Source organism: Theropithecus gelada, chromosome 3 (genome assembly GCF_003255815.1).
Source record: "Theropithecus gelada isolate Dixy chromosome 3, Tgel_1.0, whole genome shotgun sequence".
Classification (NCBI taxonomy): Eukaryota; Metazoa; Chordata; class Mammalia; order Primates; family Cercopithecidae; genus Theropithecus; species Theropithecus gelada.
In genome coordinates this window covers 107,988,331-108,007,104 of record NC_037670.1, presented here as the reverse complement: position 1 = coordinate 108,007,104, position 18,774 = coordinate 107,988,331, and the positions used below count along the sequence as shown (strand labels likewise).

General features: G+C 38.2%; 1 protein-coding gene across 5 annotated transcripts in view; it reads left to right on the top strand.

Moving 5' to 3' along the window:
• Positions 1 to 18,774, top strand: part of DYNC1I1 (dynein cytoplasmic 1 intermediate chain 1) — a 319,991-nt gene that overhangs the window by 200,586 nt on the left and 100,631 nt on the right. For all 5 annotated transcript variants that reach the window (XM_025379447.1, XM_025379445.1, XM_025379446.1 and 2 more), the window contains 3 exons: positions 4,953 to 5,115; positions 7,212 to 7,311; positions 15,797 to 15,922. In XM_025379447.1, the coding sequence (XP_025235232.1) occupies positions 4,953 to 5,115; positions 7,212 to 7,311; positions 15,797 to 15,922 (389 nt within the window). The remainder of the gene's footprint in view (positions 1 to 4,952; positions 5,116 to 7,211; positions 7,312 to 15,796; positions 15,923 to 18,774) is intronic.

Sequence of the window (18,774 nt, the reverse complement as noted above, 5' to 3'; positions counted from 1 at the left end):
TTTAAACTTATACTAAAAACATCTTTTGAAAAAAAGTTGGTGAATAGAATATCATGATTACAGGTGTAGTGAGGTACAAAATAAGTCAGGATCTATTAAAGTACTCCTTTACCCTTTGCAAAATATTCTTAAAATATACCTGGTGATAAGGAGCTGGGGTATATTTTGTGTGTCTTGGCATGGATTCCCCATCACCACCACCCCAGCCCCAATCTCCAAATCATCTTCTCCAGCAAAGCAAAGCAACCTCCTTCTTAAGTTCCAAGTGAAAACACCCTTCAGTTTTAACTGTTACTCATGCTTCATGGAATTGATTAAAGTCATGTTAAAAGTCAAAAAGAAGTTTGAAAGAACATTTCCTGTTCCTGCTGCACTGTGTGCCTTATTCTCCATTAATGGCTCTTCTGCAAATTAACACATAATGGGTTAAAAGCATGTTTATGTTGGCATCAAACTCTGGCTTTTTTTTAAAGCAAGACAGTATTTTGCAAACTTTTGAAAGAATCTCTAGCAGATATAATCGTGGCGCCATTCACACGACTGCATAGTAGTTAGGGCTGTGTCAGCACTTCCATTATGAACCCTGCGTTTCAGGGATTTATTACTCAGCCATAAAAATTTGCTCTGGGCTGAAACTTGACATACACAGTTTCAAACCAGGGAACACATTTTTGAGAAATCTGTTTTTTTTTTTTTTTTTGAGTGAAAAGGAAGAAAAAAGTGTTGAGGGGGACATGGGGAAAACAATCAGTACTCACTAACTTTTGACATTTTTGCCCGTGTGACATCAAAGTGCATTAAACAGTAAAGAAATGCAGTCTTGATTTATTACTGTTTCACTTTTTTCTGCCATAGAGTAGGAAAAAAGCAGGTATATTTTAGCTTGTAATCAAAGTTTAGAAAACTTCCATATGTCAGTGTCCTCATGTCTTCATGTTTAGAAATTCAAAACAACACAACTGGGAACCTAACTTTTTTGTAAATACGAAATCAACTCATAAACCTCACATTGACTTCACAGAAAGATATCCTTCGCTTTTAGTTTGGTTTGGTTTTCTTGCTGCTGTTTATGAACTGATTTCACTGTAAAATTCCCATGAGAGCCACTGTCCTTATTTAATCTAATGTTTTTCCTGGCTACATGGGTTTATTTATTTTTTATCTCTTAGAGATTCTTGAAAAATATTTTTGAATAATTTTTATATTGAAATTTAAAGCAACATTGCTGAAACAAGTCAAGACATACTGGTGGTAGATATTTTTAAAATAACTTTTAACATAGAAATGAGATACTAAAATCTCAATATAAGTTGTGAACTTCATTATAAACTGTACATTTTTATAGAGGGAAAAAATCACAAGAAGGCTAGAATCCAGAAGATATAGTTTAAAGTAGTATAAATTAATTAAAGACAAACTGACAAAGTATACATTGAGGATAGCAGGAAAGGTCAAGAAAACACAGCAAATGAGATACAGTCATGCTTGAAAGATACACTTAAAAGTATTTTCATATATAAAAATAAGAAAATTAACATTTCCACAATTAAAAAATGGACCCTAAATGAAATTTATATTTGATTTTAATTTTGCGGGCCACAAATTGATAGAATTAGGCTGTCTTCTGAATTTCATGTATTCAGCAAAATTTCTTTCATACATGGTATAAAATAATATAACTGGTTAAATTTTGGTAAATTTGAAAATTGTCTTATCATTTGGATTATATGTAAGTTATATCCATGCATTCTACTTTTCATAGAGTAGAATGTACTTCTTCTTAAAGAGCTCTTTAAATGCACAAAGTATTGTTAGCTGTCAGTTCTTCGCAGAAACATCCCATGTTTTGTGTTGTGAAAACAAACAAAGAAAAAATCTGCTATAATAGTATTTTCTGCTTAACCCATAAGAAAAACTATTATCCTTGCCCATGTTTTGTTTTGGTATGCCCTTTGCTATTAAATTCCTACCTTTTTAATGCCATGAACTTGTTAAAAAATAATTTATTAGGTTCCAGGGATAGGGAAAAACTGTAGAAACAGATACTTCAGGTAGAATTTGGCATTTTTCTTGGAGTAAAACAATTCCGATTCTATTTGTTTAGTCCTGTATTTTGAACTTTGTGGGCTCCATTAATCAACCAATTTTCTTTCATGAAATATGATGCCTAGAGAGGTTTTTATCTCTGAACACACCTTTTGGTTGTGGTTCCTGGATACTCCATTGTGTTTTCATGATATTGAAAAATACTTATCAATTTAAAGATTAAGTATCAGAGGTTTTGTTTATACAATCAAAAATTACTATGGCCCTATTTAATTAAGTTGAATATTGTTTATAACTTTTAAAAAGTACTCATCTGCACATGCATCTGATTATTTTCTGCTAACAAATCATGTCATTTGATCCCTGTTCGACATCAAAGCTTAATATAAAATATATCTTTTGTTTGCTTCGGTAGCATTTTAATTTCAAGCCAAATATTGTATTGTCAAACATAATATCTGGAGAGGCTAGTGCTCCACCTACCTGAACTTGGCCTCCACAAGCACACTTTGATCAGCCATTTATGTTTCTGTTAGAGAAGAAGTTGTGTGTCTTGAAAGCTGAGATCAAAGTGACAATAAGCTACAGGGAAGAAAAAAATTACAGAAAAGTACATAGATACTAGTTTTTATTCAAGGTAATGGACCTGTAAGGAAAGATACAGGTGAAATAGAAGTGGTTAGAAAAGATAAACAGAGACTAGAAAGATTTTTTAATATCATAAAAAAAGAAATAAGGGAGAAAAATTCCTACTTCTTTGTTTAATTTCAAGTGTGTCTCAGGTCATCTATTAACAGTGACCAAAGCCAAGTGAGTCTTTTTAAATAAGACATTCTTCTTGGCCTATAGTATTCTTGTTTAGTCAGGTTTATTCATTTATTTAACAGTATTAACCAAAACAAAATGGACCTATCATTTTGTAGGGTATTTTCCCCTTTTGCCTAGTTCCATTATGTAGTTTTATTATATTCTGGAGTGAAATAATTCAAATGTCTCATTTACAACAGTTTTAGAAAGCAGACTAGTAAAGCACTACTTCATCACCAATTATTGAAGCCCAGCATATTTAGCTTTAATTCTTAAACCGGACTTAAAGTTTAGGTATCATCCCCATTTCATAGATAAAACTACTGCTCAGAGAGCTTCAGTGCATTGATTAATGAATCAAAGCTAGCATATGGCAGGGTGCTTGATTCCAGGTTGCTTTCATAGAGTTCTTTGTGTTATTTATGACCTCCACCTATTTTCCCACTACCTAGCTTAAGTCTGAGCGTGCACATTGCCTGATTCAGCATTTCACAAACTAGTGTCTCAGCAGCACTGCTCACTAGAAGTTGATGGAGTCCTTGGAAAGTCCCAGTACACACTGGAATATTTAGGGCTCCGGAGACTTAGACAGCAAAGAAATATTTCTAATTTTATTTACAGCTGCTCAAAACTACAATGTGGGGTATGTTAGGAGAAATTCTTCTGCTATAATGGATGAATCACATGTTGCCCTAATATTACCTGGAGAGCATTTCTTAAGGTGTGAACGAACTACATCAGGATCATTCTAGTTTCTTGTACAAATAGAGATTCTCATGTTTCTCCAGACCCCCTGCATCATGGTCTGGGGCAGGGAAGGGGAGGCTAGAAAGAGGGAGCTGTTATGAACATTGGATCCACTGCCATGACTTGACTCTGTAGGAGGGCTTCTTGACACTACAGATTTCTTAGTCTTCAAAATACAGTTAATCAAATTATGTAACACTTTCATAAAATATTATGCTACAGGTGATAGTACCAAAAAGATTCTTCTGACCATGTGGCCAGGTAGAAATCGATCTGGTTATTAGGATGGTTGTGGAAGTGCTTGAAAAACCCTGTGGGTGAGTGGTTCCACCAGAGGCTCCACCTGTGATTGTAATGCACTACCTTCCTCCTGTAAGTTTAACTTCAGGAGCTTCTGTACTACTAACTGAAAGAGTAACCAATGAAAAGTTTATTGAAGGCTCTCTCCACCAGAGCTGAACTGGGGTTCCCGAAGAACCACAAAGGTTCAGCTGACAGTTTCTGCCCTTGAGGGTTTTTCAGACTGGGGAGTTCCTAATCCCTTCCCTAAAGTTTTATGTAAAACTTGCAATTGAAGGAATGGTTTATGTAACCAGATGGTGACTCCAAGGTGAGCTCACTTTCAGAAACTATGACATACTGCTAGTTATTTGATCTCTTTGTCTCATTTTCTATCTTCAAATTTAGTTCGATAAGATTAATCATGCTAGAAAGGTAAGGCAGAAAAACAATTGTGGGTTGTTTTATAGAAGCATGTATTTGTTCCATGTGTTTGTTTAAAAACGGAAGATCTTGAGTGAAAGCAGGTTTGGAATGATATATTTCTGCTTTTGAATATAATCTATATAACAATCAGTCAGCCTTACCAACTAACCATTTAAAATAAAATGAATTTATGAATTTACTCAGTAGAAAGAGGAAACGTACTATGTGGATCATATTATACAGTGTTCCTAATTATTTAATGTTGCCAGCTTGACAATGGTACAATAGCATATATAAATACATAGTTTTGTGAATTTATCTATTATGCCATATTTGAGCTGCTTTTAGGTTAAAAAAAAAACTGATTGCTAAAAACACACCAATCTATTTTTATTTGTAATCTTCTTCAACTCTTCAAAATAATAATTGGACCAAATATGCAGTCTTTTTGTGGGGACATCTGCAGAAGCCTTTGGTGTGAATTTATAAATAATTTAGAATCAATATTAGCAATGATTTGTTTCATTGTGTCTTGCCACGCCTTTGATAAGCAGTCTCTCTCAAGAGTTGGGTTCCTCTTGATAAGTTTTAATTGTCCCTTTTTCCTTCCCTAACAATCTCTTTTACAAAAAAATAAATCAATAAAGCCCCTCCAAGAGAGCTGACAGAGGAAGAAAAACAGCAGATCCTTCATTCAGAGGAATTTCTCATCTTTTTTGATCGGACAATACGGGTAATTGAAAGAGCCCTGGCTGAAGATTCCGACATCTTTTTTGACTACAGCGGCCGAGAGTTAGAAGAAAAAGATGGGTTAGTCTCTTGTGTGCTTTCTTTAAAAAATAGCGTAAGTTATCTGTTAATTCTACATTTATTTATGTTCTGACTAGGAAAATTCCAAATTAAGAAATCAGAGGAGGGTGAAATTTTGGAATTTATCTTGCTGAACAGCTTTGACTCTGGGCTTTGGTGGTAACTTCTGGCTTAGAGCTTCCTTGTAATTATCATGTGCTTCTGTGAAATGCTTTTGAACTTGATATCTGGGGAACAGTCCAGGTGATAGAGACTGCAGAGTCACATGCATTATCCTCTGAGAAAACATTCTTATAAGCAGCAAAGGAGATTCATGTTGTATCTACTAGATTTATTCCTGATGTCCAAGCAAATAGTAAATTGAAGAAAATAAACATGAGGTATGGGAGAAGTTAACTCATGTGGGTAATGATGAACAGAGACTGGAAAATGTTTCCTCTATTTGGTACCACAAAAGTATGCATATGTGTATATGCCTTTTAGGAAACATATTAATATATGCAAGAATATATTTACAGGCAAAACAAAGCTAATCAATAAAAGCAAGTGTCCCTAAATGACTTCCTCTGTGACTGTAGCGTAGGTACTGGAAAAGGCCATGACTGTCAACCATCATCATGGGGAGAATAGGAGGGATTATATGAGCCTTATAAACATAAATATAGCTGTTCTTAGCCCCAGATCTCTTCTGGCCAAGAATGATATGTGAAGGTAGGGTCTCTTGCCTTTTTCATCAGCCCTGATTTTTTGTTTGTTTGTTTGTTTTTGCCATTTCTAAAATCCAAATACATTCTTAAAGGACAGTGTCTTATCATCATTGAGGATGCTCGAGGGAATGTAACAGAGGCATGAAAACCAATTTCAAAAGGGAGTCCTGAACATGTTCTCAATAGTAAGCAGCATCTTTAGACTGCCTTGAAGAGACAATGATATTTTGAATATATATGTTCTGCAATCTTTGTGTTTTTTTGAGAAGCCATTTTTCTATGACTTACTGATTTTGTTGGCCCTATTTCCCTCTGTGTGCTGGCTCCGTATTATCCTAGGCTCCTGGCAGGACTTGTGTGTGTGTGTTTGTGTGTGTGTGTGTATGTGTATATATATACACACACACACATGGCCTGAGTTTGCAATGGCAGAGCTGAGGAAGGGTTAGCAGAAAAAAAAGTCATATTAGGTTTACTAATTAGAGCCCAAATAACTTGTTGGAAGCCAGGTCACCCAATCTGAACGAGAGCCATATAAGTTAAGTGATGCAGGGTGCAAGCCAGCAGTTGAAGCAAATGAACAGAGGAAAGGTGGGTGTAGAAGAATTTCTGAACCAAAGCCCAGGCAACTTAGGCAGCTTTTTATGCAGATCCCATAGTTCCTGGCCTAGAGCAAACATTACTGGATTTAAATACTCAGCTTGTGGAGCAACTGCATAACCAGCACTGAGTTCCTTGAAGGAGGTGTTATGGCCAGTTGAGTGTCAGCCAAGTAAACACTGGCTAAAGTGTAATCCTCCTAGACTCAGATGCTGTTTTGGTCCGTGGCAGAAGTGATAAGTATCTAGAACATATCTGGTGAATCCTCTACTGTCTACCACGCCTGTCTCATGGTAGAAATTATCACTTACTATTGAGTGAGGAGACTACTGCTACAGCCTATCAGCATTTACAAGTAAATAAAGACATGCATATCATTTCTGGTCTAAGGACAAATAAGGTAGTATTGATATCAAAGAATCCTCTGGTGTGCTGTGCTCCCTTGATAGCAGAGATTTCTAATAAACCCTGCTTCAGGCCAGAGCCTTTCAGGGAGAGGCTCTGGCCTGAAGCAGGGTTGGAGAAAGCTTGGGACTGGTCAAGATGGGAACTTGAAACAAATCTGACATTTCATAATAGTCTTGAAAAGACACAGAAACCCTTTCTGGGCCAGGTTAGAAAAAAAGAAGACCATCTTTAGTTCTTTAATTTTGATCAGGGTATGTAGCCTAGATTAACATTTCAGCCTCAGAGAGTATTGTGTGCCAGGCTTTTGCCACATCAGTGCTTCTATATGAGCAGCATAGAGAAAGAGCTCCATATTTATCTCTGATGTTTAAATCCTCCTAGGGATGTTCAGGCTGGAGCCAATCTTTCTTTCAACCGTCAGTTCTATGATGAGCATTGGTCCAAGCATCGAGTGGTCACTTGTATGGACTGGTCCCTCCAGGTAAGAATTATTGCTGGGCTGGGACAAACTGGGCTTGTGTTCTCATGGCATTTGTATAAAAAAAAAGAGATTCGTTTACTTGCCTATGATTTCCTCTCTATGCTTGTTGGTTTTTTCCCCCCTCATTTTATTGAGGTTTCAGTTTCAATTCTCTACTCAGTTATTTGTATTTATTGAGTACATACTATGTGCTAGGTACCAAACAGGAAGCCAAATTGTTCTGTCCATGAAACTGCTCCATTAAGATGACCACTGATTTCCTACTTGTCATATCCTGTGGATATTTTTAAGCCCACATCTGTCCTGACCTTTCTTTGTCAGGCAGCTTAGTCAGCGTCCTTGTGCCTATAGAAATATCCTCTTTCCATTGAATTCTCACTACTCTCTCTACTCTCTCCTAGTTCTCTGACTTCTCTAAGATTTCCTTTTCCTCTAACCATCCTTGAGGTCCCTGTGGTCATGCCCTCAACCACTGCTCTTCTTCCCAATGTGCTCTCTGCAGGAGATCTCTTCCACTGCTAAGGATTCAACCATGAATAGCCTGTTTGTATCTCCTGCCCAATCTCCCTGCTGAATTTCACTTTGTACACCAGACAAAGCCACCATTCTAGCTGTCCCATAGAATCTTAAATGAACTATTAACTCGTTATTTTCATATATCCCAAATCTTTTTTTACCTATTATATGATCTCTATGTTAAAGGCACCACAATATACCCAAGACCCTAAAGCAGAACTTTCATCAACATTGCCAACTCCCTCTTGTCTTCTAGACCCAGTCTGTCACCAAGACCTTCCACGTCTCCACTCATATATTCATCATCTAATACTATTCTTAACCTTCAAACTGATATTTCTACCTTCATGCTTGTCCACCTACAGTTTTCCCCTATGGAAATCTACCCAAACAATCTTTCTAAAATAAAAATCGGATCACTGGGCTGGGTGCGGTGGCTCACGCCTATAATCCCAGCACTTTGGGAGACGAAGGCGGGTGGATCTTTTGAGGTCTGGAGTTTGAGACCAGCCTGGCTAACATGGTGAAACCCCTTCTCCACTAAAAATACAAAAATTAGCCGAGTGTGGTGGTAAATGCCTGTAATCCCAGCTACTCAGAAGGCTGAGGCAGGAGAGTTGCTTAAACCCAAGAGGCAGAGGTTGCCGTGAGCCGAGATTGTGCCACTGCACTCCAGTCTGGGTGACGCAGTGAGACTCCGTCTCAAAAAAACAAACAAACAATAAAAAACCTGATCTCTTCATTCCCTGGACCAAAACTCCCCATTACCCGTAAAAAGGAAATTTAAGCCCATCAGTGTGGCATTCAGAGTGAAAGTAGGCAAATTTACCAAAAGCCACTTTGCCGAATAGCCACCTCAACTAGGTAACAATATACCAGGCACTGAGTAGGTAAGTAACATATGCAAACACACAGCCTAGTGTGGTGACATCAGAATTTGAACCTAAGCATCTGATGCCTGAGCCCACATTCTTAACAACAGTGTTCCTTCCTGCAATAACAGTGACGTAAGAACAGTGAGAGAAGCAGGAATGATTACTCCTAAGCACTTATGCACAACACAGTTTCTGCTTTCTTGTTATCGATGCTTTTATTGGGAATAATAGTCATAGCTAGCTTTTAATTTATTTTTCTTCTATGCAAAGCACCATGACAGCTGCTGTGAAGGCTTTCTTATTTTCCCTTCATAACAGTCATGTGAGGCAGCCACCCTTACTATTTCCATGTCATATTTGAAGAAGTTGAGGCTCAGAGAAGCTAAGTAACTTGCTGAAAATCACTCAACTAGGGTATGGTATAGTGGGGATTTATACCAAAGTATTTTAGCATCCCAAGGCATATGCTGTTAACCACTGCTTCCCACAGAGACCTTCTGGATCTGAAACTAAAAGAGCTTGTAAAGGTGCAGAATGATATGGGGCAGATAGCAAGTGCTCTCAAAGTTCAGTGAAGGTTGGAATCTGCTTCTGGTCAGACAGCGCTTCTCAGAAGACTGAGATTTAGACAAATGGAGGGGAGAAGAGGGTGTTCTAGGCAGAGCTATAAAATGGGTAAGTCCCAATTAATCCTACTGAAGAACAGGGGAACAAAAGAGGGGTATAATTCCCCATAACTAGACCTTCATCAGCCATCAAGTGGGTGAATGTTCTCTCCTCTTGAATCCCTTTTTGTATCCAAACAACAAAGCACACAGTGCATGATCGTGCAGAGACTGAGACAAGCAGGGTTTGCCCAACCGCTTTCCGCCAGTGTGTGGGTGGTCTCTGAGCACGCTTGAGTGTGTGCACAGAAATCAGATCCAAGCCTGAGGAAGCACTTAGCTCAGCTTGTTCACTTGTTCAGAGTCGGGGAATTACACAGGAACCTTATCTGACACATTCCTCAAAGGCAACTACCCTTGTTCTCAGGTCAGCTGATAACACTCCCTGAGGAGGCATGGGGTGAGGCTGGTCCCTGCCTTGCCTCAGTAGGTGATGGGCCACATTGCCCGTGGATGTGTTTCCACATAGGGTCTTGCATGATGTTTGTGTTGGAGGAAGTAAGTTGGAAATAACAGAAACTCTACCATGGAGAGACCACATTTATTTTCCCCTATTTTTGTGTGACCTACCCACCTACGCTGTGGGGGAAATGTTTGCAATTTTGAAAAATGCATTGTATATGAGGCACAAGAAAAAGAGATTAGAATGCTCAGCTCCTACATCACAACACTTCTGTGGGGTTCAAAGGACCAGGATTACATACTTATGGGATAAAGAGACTTTTTGATGGATTTAGATGCAATCCAATGATATTAAGAAAGAAGAGAGATAGAGGAACAGTCTTGGTGTGTAGTGGTGGCATGTATGTCTAGGATGATTTCCTGAATGTAACAGAATAGAACTGAGGGGAGAAAAAGGAAGAAATTATAAGGTTTCAGCATAGCTTTTTTTTTTTTTTGATCTCCTGAGCTTCTTAAACCAGAACACTTTAACTTTGAAATATTTACAAAACATCATCAAACATCATTCCTTGGAAGAAATCTGGGAACCTGGAGGATTATGTCAACTTTGTCACCCACTGAACATTATTTAGCGCAGTGAGTCAATAATATTATCACACACCATGTGACAGAGTTTTCAGATGTGTGCAGAATCAGACTCATGATCTTACTCCCACCATGTATACTCACTTCCTCTCACATGTAAATTGCATCTTCCACTCCTGCAGTCATCCAGGATGCAAACCTGAGTAATCTTTGGCAGTTCAGTTAGTTGCTAAATCCAATCAAATTTACAATAGCAAAAAGATTACTATTGACAGCAATGCAAATCCACAAACATGGATTTGACACCTACTTTATGTCATGCTCTCTACTTCTTGCTTATGTTAGGAAACAGCTTCTTACTGGTCTCCCTAATGTCAGTCTCTATAATGTTAAGTCAGTATAAGTACTTTTACCAGATTAATCTTTGTAAAGATTACTTATACACTCTGTATCAACTTGGGCAAGTTGCCTAACTTCTCTTGGCTTAAGTTTCTTCATTCATGAAATGATGATAATAGTATCTAGCTCACACACCTATTGTGAGTATTAAATGAATTAATGTATATAAAGGAATGATAATTTGGCTGGACACAGTGGCTTACACCTGTAATCCCAACACTTTAGGAGGCCACGGCAGGAGGATCACTTGAGCCCAGGAGTTCAAGACAGCCTGGGCAACATAGCAAAACCCCATCTCTACAAAAAATACAAATATTGGCGAGGCATGGTGGTGCATGCCTGCAGTCCCAGCTACTTGGGAGGCTGAGGTGGGAGGATTGCTTGAGCCTGGAGGCAGAGGTTGCAGTGAGCTAAGATCTCATCACTGCATTCAAGGCTGGGAGACAGATCAAGATCCTGTCTTAAAATAAAATAAAAATAAAGGACTGATAATTTTAAAAGTGTCTGGTGCATAAGAAGCACTCAATAAATGTGACATAGTAGTGAGAAAAGCAGTAGCAGTATTATCATTAGCTGCAAAGTATGACTCCTATTTTGTCCCCCAGAATAAAATCTAAAATCATTAGCCTGTACTCAGTGACTTCCGTGATGATGCCTTGAGGCATTTCCAGGCCTTTCTTCTTTTATATAGCTTGATATAGCCTGCCTCCTAGCCACATAGTAATACTACAACCTGATGTCTATTGGACATATTCTTCTTCACTGTATTGGTCAAAAAGACTTTACCTTTGGCTACGTTAAGTAGACAGAGGAATTTACTGGGGAGTCATTATAGTAGTTAGGGAATCCATGAAAAAGATGAAGAACCAAAACTTAGAAATAGTAGGAATCTGGGCAGCTTGAGGGACCTCACCAATAAGCTGCTGTCCTTATCCAGACCCCTTTGCCAGCTCCCGGGTCCTGTGTCTCAGTTCAAAGTTTACAATATTCTGGTTAGAGAATGTGATTGGCTCAGCTGGGTCAAGTATCAACCCTGCAATTAATTAATTATCCCTGGGAAGTTAGGCTTCTATTTACTGGGGTAATCTCCAAAGAGAGATTCACATGAACCAGCCAGATACCAAGAGGGGTCTCCTGCACCCCTCTTTGGACTCTTGTCCCTACTGTCATCTGTCCTAATAACCTACCCACTTGACAAGGCTTAAGGTCTCATTTCTTCTCAGAAATCCCTTTCAATTTCTCTTACTGCCACACTCCACACCAGCTTCCATGCTTATTTATTTATTTATGTTTGAGATGGAATCTCACTCTGTTGCCCTAGCTGGAGTGCAGTGGCATGATCTCCCCTTACTGCAACCTCTACCTTCTGGGTTCAAGCGTTCTCGTGCCTCCCCATCCGGAGTAGCTGGGATTACAGGAGCGAGCTACCAGGGCTGGTTAATTTTTGTATTTTTAGTAGAGACATGGTTTCACCCTGTTAGCCAGGCTGATCTTGAACTCCTGACTTTAGGTGATCTGCCCTCCTCGACCTCCCAAAGTGCCGGGATTACAGGCGTGAGTCAGCATGCCTGGCCCCATGCTTCTGCAGAACCTTGCTTCTGCCTCTATCTTAGCACATGTCATGGTCTGCTTTTGTATTTGTCTTGTAGTTATTTCTACAGGTGTCTTACTTCCCTCCACCTAAAGATAAGTTCCTATAGAGAAGAGCCTATTATTCAGGGCATCCATGTCACGTATTTTACCTGCCATGGTGCCTTACATATTTATAGGGGACACTTGAGGCATGCCACAGTGGAGAGGAAAGGACAAAGCTTTTGAAGCCCAACAGACTTCAAGTGGGGTTCTTGCTTTATCACTTATTAGCAACAAAGCTTGGAATATGTTATTTAAGCCAGGCTCTGGGTTTCTTTGTCTGTGGAAATGAGTAAACCATTGCCTACCTTAGAGGGTTATGAGGACCAAATGAATTAACATATCAGTGTCTGGTACCTAAAGGGCACTTAAAACATGATGGTTCCTTCCTTTCCAGTAAATGCTAGTTTTTGTTGTTGTTGTTGTTGTTGTTGTTGTTTGACAGAGTCTTACTCTGTCACCCAGGCTGGAGTGCAGTGGTGCACTCTCAGCTCACTGCAACCTCCACCTCCTGTGTTCAAGCGATTCTCCTGCCTCAGCTTCCTGAGTAGTTGGGATTACAGACACACAGCACCAAGCCTGGCTAATTTTTGTATTTTTAGTAGAGAAGGGGTTTCACCATGTTGGCAAGGCTGTTCTCGAACTCCTGACCTCAAGTGATCTGCCGGCTTCAACCTCCCAAAGTGTTGGGATTACAGGCGTGAGCCACTGCGCCCCCCCAGGTTTCATTTAGTTGTTAGAAAAAATGGGTGTGAAAGCATATCTGGTAATTTCCAGGTAAAATTCTCCTAGAGTAAATATTGGATAATTCAGCCCTATGAGTAACCAAATGATCATGAATTTAGTAATTCTTTATATTCTCTTTAAAATAATAATTTTGAACAACATTTAAGATTAAATAATTGTTTAGTGATTTTTACTGGAAAAAGAAAATATGAGTAGTCATGTTCAAACAAACAGTGGAAAAAGACATACTAGAGGGCACCTTGAAATCCCAAAAACTTGCATGAGATAAAATTTAAATCAGTATCTTTAGGCCTTACGATCTCAGTTATAGAAATTATGCCAATGGCATTTCACTGATAAGTTTACTAAAGCACTCCCTGTTTTCTAAAGGAGTTTTAAAACTAAATAATTTTAAATATTTTTAAGTGGAAAAAGAAAAGCTGCAAGTGGGTGCCAACAATGAGACCCAGCTGGGTGATATTATTGTAGAAGCATCTGGCTGCTCCTTGGCCCCTGTGGTAGTGGTGTTGATGTTTATAGAGTTGCCTTTTCACATGTGACATAGTTAAACTTCAGATGGACAGTCTGGAGACTTCTGTGTTTATCTGGATGTTAGTTTCTTTGAATGGGCTTTGAATCAAAGGCCTTTCTTAATAGGCCTTTGATTTATCCGCTGAGGAGCGTTTTTTAATAAAGAATGATTACTTCCCCTGGTGGCCACATACATGTGTATCACTGTATGCTTATACTTCCTCTGCACAACCAGCAAGTTGTAACTCTCTGCAGCTTTCTTTAGTTGAGGCTGCTGGAAGAATGAATAAGACTTAGATTTAGTTATTTTTAATAGAAAAAAAAGATCCGTGTTCAAATTCATAAAGACAATCTTCCATAAAATATATGTATACAATAATGAAAAAGGAGGAAAAAAATAAATTATAAGAAGAGAGTAATATGATCTGCTATAATCCTGATGCTGTATTTAATAGGGCTGCCTTTTGAGACTTCTGTGTAGTAATGACATTTTCATGAAATGTGTCCTAACTCATAAGTACTTCCTATGAGATTCGTCCTTAGTTTATTTAATAACACTCAGGACAGAGTTGATGTAGGGTGAGTAGGTCTTTCTAATACCTAGAATCACTATAGAGTCTTTCTTGTTATTTTACTGGGTATGCTTCTTGCATTTAAGCCTTTAATTATTAGCATTGTTTGACAACAAAGGATGAAATAAAAAGCCTTTCTATTGAGCACATAATTACTAAAATTAAAAATTTTAAATAATTAAAGAAATTTTGGCACAAGTTTATTATGTGCTAGGAATTGACCCTGGATTCAGAGGTCAATAAAAACCAGTCCCTACACTCAAAGAGCTTACAATCTAGTGACAAGACATAGGTATAGAAAAAAAAATTATAATGCATTTGACATGTGCTTTAATTGGCAGGGCAGACACATAATACTAAGGGAGTTGATAATAGGCGAGGAAGGAAGTGGTTGGTTAAGTCAGGATTGTCTGGAGGACTTGATGCCTGTGTTGAGTCTTAAAGGATGAGTTAATTATGTAAACAACACATAAGAGGCATCCCAGTGAGAGTGAGTATGAGACTTATAGGTACATAGATGTACCTGTGTGCCTCAAAACTAGTCCAGTGAGGCTGGGTCATAGGGTGTGGGAGGTGGGGAGAAAGAGGGAAGGTTGTAGGAGAGTAAGCAGGGAAGGCAGAAAATGACAGATTATTAAGGATCCTATGTGACCTGCATTTTGCCTTGAAAGTAATGATGAGCCATTAAAGTATTTTAAGCTGAGAAATTACTTAGCCAAATGTATATTTTGTAAAGTCTTCCTGATAAAGGATGAAGAATGGAGTAGGTCAGTGTAGGAAGCCATTTATGAAACTGTTGCCTTCATCCAGATAAGAAATTAAGTTAGCAGGCTCTGACTTAAAGATAGAAAGAAAATATTCATTTAAAAGGTATTAAGGAATTAGGGAAATTTAGTAAATGGGAATGAGAGAGAGAAAGAAGTAAAAATAAATGTAGAACAGCTGGCCTGGGCCAGGCACATGTTAGTGCAAGATGCTAAAATAGGGAACACGGAGGAACTGTAGGTTTCGTGTGGAAGTCAATGAGCTCATTTTTCTATGTGTTGCAAGTGATGTGTCTATGGGCAATCCTGAGCAATCCCCACTATGAAATGAAATCTGCATTTCAGAGAGAAATTAAGCCTAGAGATATAGATTTGAAAATTACCAGCATTTTAAGCTTACTAAAGCCACTGGAGTAGATGAACTTACTCAGGGAGAACAGGCCTCCTTGGAATATATGTACTAGAAGGAGAACTGGCAGGAACTGAAATGAGAAGTCAGGGAAGACAATCAGGAGAGAAAGATGTAATGGAAGCCAATACTGGAGCAGGAAGGGAGTAGCACAAAGTGTCATATAATACAGAGAGGTAAAGCGATGTTTGTAGTTTGATAGTTACCAGTGAGTATGACAAGCACATACGGAGTGTTGGAGGCAGAAGAAAGACTGCAGGAGGTTGCAGCAATAAGCTGATACTAGGTATGCCAGAACATAGAAAGCACTATTTACACTATGCAGTATACCACGTGTACGTAGGAATAACGAAGTTTTCCTTGTGTTGTCATCTTAGCATAATTCGTCTTTGTGACCTCTTCCATTTAGTACCCTGAGCTGATGGTGGCTTCTTACAACAACAATGAAGATGCTCCCCATGAACCAGATGGAGTGGCCTTGGTTTGGAACATGAAGTTTAAGAAAACCACACCAGAATACGTCTTCCACTGTCAGGTAGGAGTCAGCGTAGTAAAAATAACTTACATCTCCTGCTAGACCAAATATAGTTTGTGCTGTATTGCATCTGTCTTATGCTGAGAGGAAGAACTCAGTTTAAAAATGAAATTGTTGACAATTTTGGAAAATTTACCCACAGTAACCTAATGTTTTGGGAAAGTGGCAACCCCCCCCCCCCCCCCCCCGCCCCGCCCCAGACAGTTAGGAAGCTTGGCTGGGGACTGTGTGCCATTTTCTTTCTATTTAAAACAGCCCCCATGAGGATGAGTTTATAAAGACCTCACACTTATGAAGAAATCGTGGTGTGCCACTTCCTCTGCTTAAAAGCAACATATGCTTGCCCACCCACGTGGACATCCTCAGAGCACTACCATTTCAAGTCTCCTACTCTCTTGGAAATGCAGTTCAATGGATTTTGCCGATTTTAAGTTTGTGGGCGCCATATTGCTTAACAGATAATACTTTTGTAGCCGGCGTGGGGCAAGACTTACCACCCATATTTCTTGAGTTACTTGGAAATACAGATGCTGTTTCTGGTTTGAAAATGCAGAGCTAATTTCAAATATGTTTGTATTTTTCATTCCTTCTCTCTGTGGACACGTCTTCTCTTCCACTTGACACAATACAGGCTGAAATTATGGTACCCTTGGACACGTTCAGCATTGCTCTGTTGCCATGACTCTGCCTAAATAATAGGCCTCAGCATAGGCCAATACACCAACCCTTTTATTAATGCTCCTATCCTGTGATTATGCATAGGCAAATAAAAAACAAACATTTCAGCTCAAAATTGCAGTTTCTCAAATGTTACAATTCAGAGGTACTGAGTGGCAGATTACTCTGAATACAAATACATCATTTGAAAAGGGTGGGTAAACCTGTTGATTTTTGGAAGCTTAGTGCCATTTTCTATCTAAGAGCCAAGTATCTTTTTGAACTAAAATATGTTTAGACTTTAGAGCATTATCAGATATAATTTGGGGAATAGGAGCTGCTGGAATAGAGTCCCAGCCTCAACCTGATTGAGTAACTTCTAACTCTGGCCATGTTTTTCTAATTTGCTATCTCAAAAACAACTTAACAAGAAGTCTAGGTCTGTATGGTAAATAACCTTTATTTTCTGAGCCTTTGAAATAAGAACGGTTCTTTCTTTCTCTTTTTCTTTTTCTTTTTTTTTTTTAAGATTTTCAAGTCAGCTTGATATGCTCCTTCTGTAATCATAGAAGCACAAAATCCTAATTTTCAGTTTTACAAGGTTTGCTAAACTCCCAGGAAAATACTGTGAGGGTTAAGAAATAAAGAAAAGCACGTTTTTGAAAAACAGTGCCTTTTATTTTGATATTACAGGAAGTATATCTTTGATTTAAAAAATCTAATAATAATACATTATTATAATCAATATGTATGATCTTTATTATGATTTTTAAATTTTAATTATATTAACTGACTACAGGTTTTAGGAATCAACTGTAAATTACTTGTTTTGCCACATGACAATAGTTAATACTAGTATTAATTGAAAGGGCATTCGTGTGTGTGTGTGTGTGTGTGTATCTTTGGAACCATTGACTAAACATTTCTCCAACAATTTTTTTTTTAGTTTCTCCCTTAATGATCCAATATATGTCATTGAGAAGAAAATACACTCATGATTTCAAAAAAAGCAAGAGGTACCCTAAATATATTAACAAGGTAGTCATACCAGAGTTACCAAAAGATACTGAGTAAAATAGTTGATTCCAAAAACTTGTAGTCAGCACTTTGATACACATGATACTCATGAAGTTGGGATAAAAGCCAGGTAAATATCACTGGCCGCCAAAGAAAAACAAAATTGCTATGATATTTAGTATTTCTGAACTGTTGGGAGATCAAATCAGGAAACATTCAGCAGCCAGGGAAGTCCTAGATAAAATAGTGATGGAGGTTAGGTAGACGGATAAGATAATAAAGGCAATTTGGTTACCGTTGTACTAAAGTGTGATACCTGTAGCAATATCTACGTGTTTCTGTATTTTAAATTTTCCCAACACTTCTGCCTTCATGATCTCATTGATTGTACAACAGAGAGGTAGGAAAAATGTTATTATTCTCTTTTTCCAGTTGAGAGATTTTATACTTTAGAGGTTACCCAGCTAGTGAACAGTAGAGCCAGTCCTGGAACTGAGGCTTATTCTATCGCATACATTGTGCCATCACCCAGGCTGCCTTCTAAAAACGTGAGCAGACATGGGACTTGATAGCAAAGGCTGTACAGCCCATTCAAGGTATATTTTTGGCCACGTACCCTTATAAGGTATTGATTAGACATGGTTCTAGACATGGCTATCTTTACCACCTTCTAACCCTAAATGGAAATTTAGAGATCCCACAGAATTAAAATATATATGTGGAAAAACCAAAGCCCTCACTCACTGACCTATAACTTTCCTTCTATGTCCTATCTGATCTTTGCTAAATCTTACTACAACTGGTCCTTTCTAGACACTAACTCAGGGAAATCAGGTCTTTTTAACGTGCTTCCACATTCTGCTGTGATGTTCTGATAATTTCAAAACTAGACAATACATTACTTAGAAAAAGGGCAGAGGTAGAGAGTAGCAAGAGTACCTCATGATGACTGTACTTTTATAATTTTGGAGTAATTGCATTAGCTATTCATTTCCTGCTGATCTCTGCTGATTCTTCATATTTTTAAAAAGTGTATAATTGTAAGAAAAACCAATGGATCAGAAAAGAATTGTTTCAGTCAGTGGAAAGCAAATGCACAAGAAACAGACATCAGCTCTATGGTGTTTTGTAAAGACTGACAAGCTTTTAGCCTACTCATAAAAAGGTTTTAGTATACA